General features: G+C 39.3%; 1 protein-coding gene across 6 annotated transcripts in view; it reads right to left on the bottom strand.

The window, feature by feature from the left end:
• Positions 1-434: 434 nt before the first annotated feature.
• BICC1 (BicC family RNA binding protein 1) overlaps positions 435-11,935 on the bottom strand; it is a 267,016-nt gene continuing 255,515 nt past the window's right edge. For 3 of the 6 annotated variants that reach the window (XM_070611494.1, XM_070611485.1, XM_070611515.1), the window contains exons 19-22: positions 11,383-11,543; positions 8,640-8,739; positions 5,828-5,906; positions 435-3,114 (exon numbers count right to left, since the gene is read on the bottom strand). In XM_070611494.1, coding sequence (XP_070467595.1) covers positions 5,851-5,906; positions 8,640-8,739; positions 11,383-11,543 — 317 coding nt within the window. In that variant the 3' untranslated portion in view covers positions 435-3,114; positions 5,828-5,850. The remainder of the gene's footprint in view (positions 3,115-5,827; positions 5,907-8,639; positions 8,740-11,382; positions 11,544-11,935) is intronic. The other 3 variants (XM_070611480.1, XM_070611476.1, XM_070611505.1) reach the window with 1 other exon arrangement.

Genomic DNA, 11,935 nt, shown 5'->3' with positions numbered 1-11,935 from the left:
GGACAGAATCTCAGGGCAAGGCACGGTGAGCATTCAGAGTACAAGGGGCCGTCTCTGGAACGGGAACCTGGCTCAAAAGCCCAGTCACTTGAGTAAGAACTCTGCTGATGTATGAGGCTGTCAAAGTGGTCACACACTTGAATCTTTATAAAAGAACGAACAAACAAGAATAAAACCTGTTCCATAGTCTTACTCTTTTTGTATGTACCTACGGGTGGCCACAGAAACCATGATTGATTACTAGTCCTGGATTCACCGGCTAAAATAAAGTGCCTTAGCTTTTGCTTGAAAAAGAGGACTGTCAATGTAAAACAACAGGACAGAGAATGCATATTCAATCCTACTGCCGAAACGTCTTTCAATTCTGCTGAAAATAGCAAAAAAAAAAAAAAAGAAAAGAAAAGACTTCTTAGAAAACAAAGAGAGGCATAGAGTTTATGTGTAAAGATTTTTTTTTTTTTTTTAAAGACTCATTTCATCTAGCAAGGGCAATACAAAGGGGTTATATAAATTTATTTTATATATAACAATTGATTAGTTTAGAAAAAATTCCCATTTTCAATGTTTAATTCCATCTTTCATTTTTAAAAAAATCACTAAAAGGACAAAAACCCACACAAAAATACAATCTGTATCTGTTCTATATTTACAGATAACCGGTCACTATTAAGGCACAGATTGATTAAAAACTAACATTTATTCAAACAATCCAAATATTTTGTGCATCATATAACACTGACAACACCATATACTGTAGTGTCATATTCCCTTCATTGCATCAAGAGAAAGTGAGAAAAGTAATTTCCAGTGTTTTTGTTTATTTTTAGCCACCCTATTTAATCTAGTTTAATTGGGATAGTTTTCCTTTGGCATATCATCAAAGCACTGTTCATCAAACCTGTATCAACTTAATACTGCAAATTCATTCCATCTTCCTCCTGTTGCAAATGCATGGTAGAGAGCTGGGAAAAGAGCTCCAAATGATTATTTTTTATTTGAGAAGGTCTTATTAAAGAAATGGTAAAACTTAGAGCACTGAGTTGTTGAACAGGAACCAAATCTGGAATTCCTACCCTGTGCTGGATTTGTGGCATGATGTGTTCACACAGCCATACAAGGTGGGGAGCTCCACATGACGATCTGTGTGCATGTGACATGCGCAGGATGGTTCCACTGTACTTGCAATGGGAGCAGTGTGGTCCTACATCCTTAAGCAGATACGGTTTAGTTTAGTTTAAGAATGGGCATCCCCTTAGTGCCATTATAAGTTATGATAATTTTATGACAGGCCCATATTAACTATGCCTTCAAGGTAACCAATACTATTTTTTAAAGTGAAAATATTTCTGTGTGCAAAATTTCTCTTGAATTCTTGTTCTTACTTTGACGGTAGGACTCAGCCATGGAAAAATGTCAGGCAAGTATTTCTGTTCCTGCATTTGTATGAAAGTCCCCAGCTGTTATGCGTGCTTATGCTGAGAGCACACGACGGCGGTTTATGTCCACGTACAAAGTCTGGAATACTGAACATAAATAAGTCATTACAGTACAGGTAAGTCACAACATTTCCTATGGGAAAGTTTTCCAACAAATTGATATACTTGGAAATAATATTGCTTTGAAGAATGAGAGGCACTTAGTGATTTTCTTCATGGATTAAAAACCCTTCATAAATCCAGAATAAGATGTCTGAAAAGACCTAGGAAACAATGTTGCCTGATTTCTTGGACTTTCACAGTATAACGTTGTAACAACAAGTCTAGCCACTTAGTCTTTTTTTTTCTCCTTCAGAACTCAGCTTTTATAAACTGTCACCTTGGAGACTTAAATAAAGCCTTTCCATTCTCAACAAACACAAGTCTACTTCAAGCAGACAGATATGGTTTTAGGAAAGTCCTGTGACCATATGGAGCACAGCTAATGTGTACATGATAAGGACAGTAATCTATTTCTCCTCCTAATGGCAACAGTGCTGTCTTGTCAGATGATTATTTGTCTTTTTTAAATAAAGTGACAATCTAGGGCTCCAGTTATTGAATGCCGTTCCTTCTCTACCATAAATCTCTAGTAGATATCAATTTAATCAGGTATGTACTGTATGCTTATAATATCTAAAAATAAAAGTTTGATATAAATAAGTGTCCTTTAGTGGCAGTATACTAAAAATAGCCCTTTGCCTTCAGACAACCATAAAATCATTTTAGCAATACAGGCAGCAGCTAAATATGATGCCTGCAAAGGGTTAACATGGCAAAGTCCATTTGGTCTTCCTTTGCACCTGTTACATTGCTAAGTGTTTCTAGGACGCTGACATAAATGAACGGAACTGGTCCTGAACCAAGTGAAGTCACTTACATTTCCCAAAGTCACAGATTATTCTGCACAAAAACTAATCATCCAGTACCATTTCAAATAAAATCTCAACAGTCAGAAAAACGTGACTAAATCTGATTTGTACCAATACATCAGGTGACATGAAAATGAAAGAGAGATAATTTCCACAGGACAAGAAATTAGAAAGTGTAAAGTGCTGAAAGACCTCAATAATTATTTTAAAGCCGTACCAGAAAATCCTACTTTGATTATTTTTTTAAAAATCCCCAAATACCAAAACAAAACAAGCAAACAAAATAACTTCTGTGTCTTCTGGCATCCCAGATGTCAATTCATCCTTCATTTTAAGTAAAAAATCAGTGCATATGTTATATAGGTAAATAAAAACAGGAAATAAAGCCCTATCCTCATATTGCAAATTCTGTCCAATTAAAAAAAAAGTAATCCACATGTGGCATTCTGTATGATGACATAAGAACATCTTCTCTCTTATCTTCCTTTTTGGCACAAAGTTCAGGTGCGAATACGATGCTTTGGTCCTAATACCAGACGCCCACAGTGCTGAGGACGGTGTGCAGTGAAGGCTCTTCACAGACCTCCTGTGTGTCCAACTTGACAGAGTTGGCGGGCGTGTGCCTGGAGGGCACTGCTACCAGCGGCCACTGACACTAGCAATGTCTGAGTGATACTGACGGGGCAGCCTCCCACTCGCTCCGCCTTCCAGGAAAGAGGTGCGTGCATTTGGCGGTTCAAAAAGCTTTCTTCGGTTTTTATTTAGTTCTAGAGAGAGAAAGAGAGAATTGTTAGGAACTCAGTGAGAAGTTCTATAACCTACATGACATGGCAGTAGTGAAGACATGGTAGGTTTTGGGGGGGATGTCAGGTCTGGCAGCCAAAGGAAAACCTTTAGTTGATGGTCAAGACATCTCTGAAATATTAGACAGTCTGATATTAAAGGCAGCATGTTGGTACCCGGGAGAACCAAGAACAGCAAACAGTTTTTACTCCAGTTTGTAAACTATCTGGGAGATATGTAATTCTCAGAAACCTCTAAACTCAGGATATATAAATTAAACAGTTTGACCCATCCCAAATGTCATTTCAGAGGCAAACGGAGGGGGGCCATCAAAGCTGGTGAAAAGCATATGAGAGGATGTATTACCAATGGCACAGAAAATTACTACAGCTGTTGAACTCATCCATGTCAAACACAACAGTCATTAAATTATTCAAGTTAGACATATAAAAAAAACCCCACATCTGAACACAAGAATACTGGAGGAGGACACTGAAGTGTCGAGTCACAGCCCTGACCGTGGTCCACAGACTCACGAAGCCTACACTCCTTGAGTCAAAAAGAGTCATGTGAGGGGCTGGCCCCGTGGCCGAGTGGTTAAGTTCGCACGCTCCGCTGCAGGCAGCCCAGTGTTTCGTTGGTTCGAATCCTGGCAACGGACATGGCACTGCTCCTCAAACCACGCTGAGGCGGCGTCCCACATGCCACAACTAGAAGGACCCACAATGAAGAATACGCAACTATGTACCGGGGGGCTTTGGGGAGAAAAAGGAAAAAAAAATCTTTAAAAAAAAAGTCATGTGAAGAAGCATGTCAGCGGGACATCTCTTTGAATAAAAAATCAACTTTGTGAAAATAGCAACAACAGTTGAGGAAATTAATACAACTGAAAAAATCCAAACTTTCAGGGAAAAATTAGATGCTCTATTTTAATGTTAAAGAAACCAGAGCGCTTAGAAAGCACTGTTTGTCTTTTGCCAACTAAAAATTAACCAGAAAGGTGAAAAATTAATTGAAGCTGCCCACCTCATTTGTGACAATGCCACCCTCATTCTCCCCTCCACATATACAAATCCTCAAATCAAGTGATGTAATTCTTGCTAATGAACTCATACAAGTAAATACAGTTGTCAGACTCTGGAAATTAGGGTTTCTGATACCCAACAAATGCAAATATCTTCACATTTATTCCATTTCAAACAGAGGGATATATACTTGACGTGCTTAAAACTATTGTCTTTTGCGGGGGGGGGGGGGGGCGGTGGAACAAGTGACTCAGCGCCTTATATTTGCATGGCCTCAGTACTTCCTCAGCCACACACACATACAACCCCCTTTCAAATTCTGAAGTTAGTCTGCAAGCTGCGGCCTGCTACAGTAATGCTGAGGATGAGAACACAGACTCACACAGCTTGCAGTGGGTCCCAGTGGCCAAGGACAGCCATATAGCCAGACCTGTTCCTGTCTCCTGAGTTCTGGAAGATGGACCAATACCCTTAACATTTCACCCCCTGCCTTCCAGAATGTAAATGTCTGCCCCATAGGGGTGACATGAGAGTGGAGACATCTCTCTTGTGTTCACACTGAGGTCTCAGGACTAATAAATCACTGTTATCCTGTTACACGACAAGCACTTTACATTCATTGTGTCCTAGTTAAGTCCTCCTTAAGGAGAAGATGATATTACCATTCTCCATTTTATAAACAAGAAAACTGAGTTTTAAAAATAGGGGAAGTAACTCGCCTACACTCTAAGTGACAGAGCTGAAACCCTTGCGTGCCTGATGCAAAGGTCTGCGACGTGGGCTCTAGGCTAGTGATCGCCCATCGGGCAGAGAAGACCAACCAAGGCAATGGGCATACACATTGGAGAAACTGGTTGTTTCAGGTATGCCAGGTAACAGACTTTTACTTCATATTTTAGTATAGCACATTTATTCTTTACATAGAAAAACATATCTTAAAAACTCTGAAGAAGCAAGGAAGATATTTTTACAAGCAAAAGACACATGCAGGCATGCATATAGATGGCTATTGTTTCAAGTTCCTGCAGAAACACAGTAGCAATGACATTCCTATTAAAAGTTGAACACACGTATCTTGTTCAAAAAACAAACAAATTCAGAAATTGAGAAAGAATTGAATATATTCAAAGGCAAACTTGTAGGAGAATTAAGAATAAATGAATCCCCTTAAACACAGCCTGGGAAAGTTTCATCACTGTCAAGTTAGGAGACTTTCTTTGGCCTCCATTTTCTCCTAGGAGAATAACCCATGAATCAGGAGGACATTTCCAGACTAGAGAGAAGGAAAAGGAATGAATGAGGTCAAACCCATTCTCCCCTAGAACACATAATAACATGTTCAATTGAGGACATGAAAACAATTGGGCCACTGAAGACAAAATCTTTTAATAGACATTGAAAATTTTATTCTGAAGTCACATCAACTAGATTTTTGAGAGAATAAATGATCACGAAGAAATTCAGCCATTCCCTAAAAAGCAATTTCTAAGAGTCCATATATTTAGATATTTCTAAATGCGAAGCACAGAGAAATCCTTGAGAGAGATTCTCCAGGGCCCAGTCCTGCTGAAGAGACCAGTTTTATTGTCGCTGTCGTTTTTTAAGTTAAAAAGCAAACTCCCTCCTCTGATTTTTTCAGCAAGCCTAAAGGATAGTTTGGGAAAATACCAACCTTTTTCTTTGAAATTCCAAGGTTCACACAATCCTGGCAGCTCTCAGGATCTTGTTGCGGATCTGAACAGAGTCACAAACTAAAAGAATAGGTCGGGAAATGTTAGATCTACCTGAGGCTGTGGCAGGAAGCCTGTCAACAGGACGCTAAACTCCCTTTCACTCAGTCCCTGTGCAATTAGTTAACCAATCACTAAAATACTCAGAGAGAAGTCCATGAATTTTCAAAAAACTGAGGATTTGAAAACAGAGATCAGAATTTTTTCTCTGATCCATCTCTATTAGAGATAAGCTCATCTCCTCCTATAACATTAAAATCAATGTTTCTGGCCCAAGATTAAAAGCAAAACAAAAGCTGAAAAGAACAATTCCAATTACGAGTTAAAATCCACAAAATTTTAAAAAGGAATTTTGAGCAAACTCTGTATCTAACCAAACTATGTAACCACAAGACAAACCTATCCTGCATCTCTCTGGAAATGGGATGTTCTGAGACCATAAATGGACGGCTTTGTTATCAGATGAGTCAAACTGGAAAAAGAAGCTTTTTGATGAAGGGTTTCTCAGTAAAAACTTATTACTCGCAGAGAAAATGATTTACTGGGTTCAAACAAATGCATTCAACAAAGTAAGGCAAAATCACCCTTAAAATAATCAAAAACTTCCTGCTGTGCAGAGAATTCATAAGCATCTTATTCAAAGTCTCTAATTCCCTTTAAAAGCAAGAGGACCTGTGAACCCCATGGAGAGAAGAGTCTACAGAATGGTGCATAACCTCAATAGAACCACACCGAAGACAATGATTGGAGGAAACATTTTTTAAAAAGAGGATTCAAAACCCCTCCTGCTTCCCACCCTACTCCCCAAAACCCACCTGGAATACATCACAAATGTATTCCAGAGTAAAGGTACAGATGATCCATCCGGAACCCATGGACGTATGTAGAGAGATCTGCTTGCTGCAGGAAGCTTTACAGAGTTTGGAATTGGACTGATGCACAAAGAACGAACTTAATTTTCATTATATTGTCACTGACATTCCAAGAATCTCTAGTGAAAGATTATGGAGTTCTGCAACATACACTTTTCTGGTATGGCCCACAGGTATATTTTAACAGGTGTGGTGATTATGTGAGTTAATCAAATTTCAAGTAGTATATTTCATTTTCAAATTAATAAAAGAATGTGAAAATATATAAAGTTAATTTGGGTCTAGGAATAGCCCTCTGAGGCTGAGCTTTAGGGTAAACAAGTTGAAAAAGTATCCTATAGCCACAGATAGCAAAAAAGAAAGAACAAGGGAGTTCCCCGCTAATAATATACACTGTCAAAACTGTAGGCTATTTTCACAACATCTGATGACATAGCACATGGAAGGACAGATCTTAGAAACAGAAGGTGACCTCACATGGTCATCTAGTCCAATCCACCTTCATGCTCACAAAACCAAAACCAACGGAGGTTTGGAAACTCATCCAAGGACTCAGGACTCGCAGAGGCAAAGCCCAGATCTCCTCATTGAACGCAGGCTACTGTCCACTACACCAAACTCATCTTAGGAGCAAACAAGGAAAAGCATCTGCTCTGTGCAGCTCCATGAATGCAGCCGCTTGGGTCACAGGGTGGAGGAAGGCTTCTCAAACTCATGTGTGCAGAACTCTATCCACGAGGAGCTCAACAGGCTGTTCAACGGCTGAATTTCCAGCCCTATTCCCACTCCTGCTCTGTTCTATCTGCTTCAGAGAGTAGGTCTACATGTAAGACTGCCTGTGGGGGTGGGGACGCAACCAGCTACTAAAATGAGACGGAAAACCACTGAAGTTTTACATTTTACTTGCTGATCTGATTAGTGGATGCTGTTTGGAAAGGACTGTGACCGGTTGGCTCTCACTGCCGGCCTCGCAAAGGCAGAGCCTGAACATTCAGCGCTTGGACAGAGCAAAGGTGCTTTCTCATCGCGCCAGACACCTGGCTTCCGCCCTCGGTGTCTCTTTTTGAGAGACTGGCACACATACAAAGTGGACATTCATGAACTTTATCAAAAAATCTTCAAAAGTCACCTCAGTTTTTTGCCCCCAAATTTCTTCCTCTTATTTTCCCAAATACCTTTCTGAGGTATGTTGTTATGTATTTGCTAACTCCGACTCTTCACCTGGCTCAATTCCTTTTAAATGGGAGGTACCCGGCAAATACGTATAGAGCATTTTCTAATATGTTGAATATGCAACAGATGCACAAAAGGAGTGGGCTGGGAGACAGACAACATTATTTTCCTTCATTCTGTGACTACCTTCAGGCTACTACACCCCTCTGACTCACGAATTCTATTAAAACTTTGGGAAAAATGAAAAAGCATTAAGACAAGTAATACTGCCAGGTTCCAGCTATATCAAGGAGCGTTCGTTTTTTTCTCTGGTGCAATGATCTCAGGTGGTCTACAAGGACACATGCATTTGAAACATGACAGCCACTCCGGAATAATTATTCACTAACCCAATGATTATTGCTTAACACAGCCACAAAAAGGAGAATTAAACTGTTCCCCCATTCTCATGTTCTGCAAAGGGCAATTTTGGTTAGATCTTTCTGAAGAGATCTGTTTTAAGGCAGGTTTTCAGGCAATGCCTTGATGAAGCAGTGGGGATATTCTCAGCATTTGTCACATTGTTAATGGGAAAATACTCTGAAACCACAACCCCCAAGGTGTCAGGGTGCTAAGCAAGTGGTTGAGGGGCTGAACCAGCCCTACTGGCTGAGACCACTGGCAGAGGTTATTCAGTTATCAAAATATGAGTATGAGCATTTATATTCACCTGAGATTGCAAGCAGCATTTTCCTCCTGGCACCAAAAGTCGTAATTCCCAGCTCCTTCAGATCCTGGTCTGTGAGAGTGAGGAATGTCTGAAGATCGATCTGCGGGTGAAAAAGTAGTCTGTAACCAATATAATAAGTACTTATTTTCTTCCTCATTGTAGGTTCAATTCATTATTACACCTATTTTATTCCATAATTATGCTCTGCCTACTTCCAAAAAAGAATGATGGTGTCACAAACCTAAGGGACAAGAATTAAGTAATAAAAGTGATGAAATGAAAGTCATGATTCTAGCAGAAGACTTAGTCTAAGGCAGTGATTTATTGCAACTGAGATTAAAAACTATGTCTGAGCATCCTGGCAGCCAGGGCAAAAAGGAAAATACAAACTACAGTTTTTGTGAACGGATAAAAGGAAGAATACATATCTGTCCAGGAGAGAGAAAATATTCCTTAGCTTTGGATTCTGAATTGGTTAAGGGTATGGGTTCACATTCTAACTCTGCTATTTCTAGTTGTAGGCACTTAGGGCTGACAATGCTGTACCTTACAGGACTGTTGTGGGAATTAAATACGATTATAGATATAAAGTAATGGGCTCACCAAAGGGGTAAAATAATTGGCAGCTCTGGTTAGTAATATAGTATGTAGACATATCTGTGAAAGTTTCTAAATAAATCTTCAGCCTGCTTACAGTAAATTAAATCTCACAAGATTACTTAATGGGGAATTCTTGTTAGATCACATCTGAATACTAAAAAATATCCTACATGAAGGCAACAGTACCAAATTTCCACACACCTGAAAACAGTAAAACATACTTTTCATTCAAATTACATAGAAATTAATTTGAAATTTTTCTGTTTTGATTTTGAAGGTATATCCCAGATCTGGCAAAACTTTTTCATTTATCATTTATTATAGTTCTCACTTGTTACAGGTCTAGAGATACATTTTTGGAAATCTATTTAATGGAGACTATTTCAGGGACCCCCACACTCTTCTGAAAGCGTCAGAGTAAATATTGTGGGCCTTATGGGCCATATTGTCTCTGTCGCAACTACTCTACTCTGCTGTTTTAGTTTGAAAACAACCACAGACAACATGTAAGTGAACGAATGTGGCAGTGTTCCAATAACTTTTATTTACAAAACCAGGTAGCAGGTCTGCAGGACGCAATCTGCTGTATTAATATCATATAATGTCAGTCTGGCTTTATACTATCATGTTTTCTTCCTTCTTGAATTGGATAAGAAGAATCTATAATAAATTTATTTCTATGCTTCTTCAAATAGGAAATAAGCATAGATTAAAACAAACCCAGAATATCATTGAATAACATCTAATCTCTTACTTGGAGACCTTCTCTTTCTGGATAAGTGAAGATACTTCTGCCCGAGAGCTTCTCAATGAGCCACCCTCATTTAACCAGCAAGACTCAACACATACATGCAATTCTTTAACACATTGATGATGAAAACGTTATTCAACTTACAAAATCCTTGGTTAAACGAACACTGATTTAGATGTAGAGGAAAGAAAACAAAATCAATACCCTGAAATCCAACATATACATGACAACCTTTTTTTTGGTGTAAAAAATCAAAAAGTTCAGCAATTAAACTTAATAAGTTATCGAACCATGGGCAATACATTAAATTTATGAGACAAATTCTAGATTCTTTATTGACTGATACATGCCTGGGAATTACTGACTTAATCAGATGCTCTCTGAGACAACATAAAGCCAACTAGCATCAAACTTGGACCAAACAGATCCATTTATAGAACGATTCTAACTTTCTGCTGCATAGGGTTAGCCGCGCTCTGGTAATATGACAGCCCTGTTAGAAGCAATCACGCTCAGAGCTCTTCTCTTTATAATGGCCATGGCTGATCAGTTTGACCAAAATCCACGTAGGGATAGTTCAGAAGACATCTTAATTCTGTCTCAGTTCATGCACAATCCAGGCAGTGACTTAATAAATCACTTAATCTATATAAAAATTTTGCACATTAGGGGCCACTCAGGTAGCATAAAGGTTAAGTTTGTGCATTTTGCTTTGGCAGCCCGGGGTTCACTGGTTCGGATCCCGGGTGTTGACCTATGCATGACTCATTAAGCCAGGCTGTGGCAGGGGTCCAACATATAAAATGGATGAAGATGGGCATAGATGTTAGCTCGGGGCCGATCTTCCTCAGCAAAAAGAAGAGGATTGGTGGCAGATGTTAGCTTGGATAATCTTCCTCAAAAAAGAAAAAAATTGGCACACCATGTTCTGTGAGAACAGACTTCAGTAACATGACGAGGATGATGTCAAAAACAACTAGAGTTATTTATTTCAGCTGCTGTTATTTACTTTTAAGTGCCACAAATAAAGATGATAACAGATTAGAAAGTGAAATCATATAAACACAGACTTGTTGCTAACCTTAGGCAAGGTGAGAATCAAAAGTTCCTATGAATCAAAACACTCAGTAGGTCTTTTAGCTAAAACTGGTAAAGGATGGCTGTAAGTGTTTTTGCAAACATAATTTTCTATATTTCTGCTATCCTGTGTTTATCAGTTGCACTAAATAAACAAGAAATGAGATAGCATTTAGCAGCAAAAACAAGCTATGAGACTTGAATAAATGCTCAGTGAAAGCATAGTCATAGGTCAACAAGTGATTTCATTCTAGAAGTTGTCATACACACAACCAAAACAAAGATGCCTGGGAAAATAAATAAATAATGACCGACCTCTTGTTGCTGGAAGACGTCTGTGTATTTGCCCAGGCCCAGCTTGCTGAAGAGCTCGGGGAGGTCAGAGCCTTTGAAAGAGCTGTTCAGGTTACAGCCATTGCTTCCCGTGAGCGAGGAAATGCAGTCCATGTAATTGCTGCTGCTGAGATAGTGTTCCGCTGAAAGGCAAGGGAGAGGTGGCTTGAAGTGTAAATGCCCAGAGAGAACATGGTTTAATTAAAAGTTTTAATCACTCAAATATTTCAGATTCACTGTGGGGCTGAACAGAGTAGAAGCTGCAGAATTACACAGTTCTTTCTTGAAACATCGGCTTTTCATTAAGGAGATGCTCGTCACTGCTTTCAGGGAGGCTGCTGCCATTTTTAAAAGGTTACATGTGGGAGGCAGCAATCCAGCAACAGTGCCTCCATAGTGAGTAACCATTCATCGTGACCTGCCTGAGCACTCAGAAACATTTCCTCTTTATAACTGATTAGATATGAATTCAATGAGGAAGTGGAAGCAAGAACCCTGGCACACAATAAAGGGATGGAGGGGCTGGCCCGGTGGC

The sequence above is a fragment of the Equus przewalskii genome, chromosome 1, assembly GCF_037783145.1.
Source record: "Equus przewalskii isolate Varuska chromosome 1, EquPr2, whole genome shotgun sequence".
In the NCBI taxonomy this organism is placed as follows: Eukaryota; Metazoa; Chordata; class Mammalia; order Perissodactyla; family Equidae; genus Equus; species Equus przewalskii.
The sequence above is the reverse complement of the archived record's forward strand: the minus strand, read 5'-3'. Positions and strand labels throughout refer to the sequence as shown.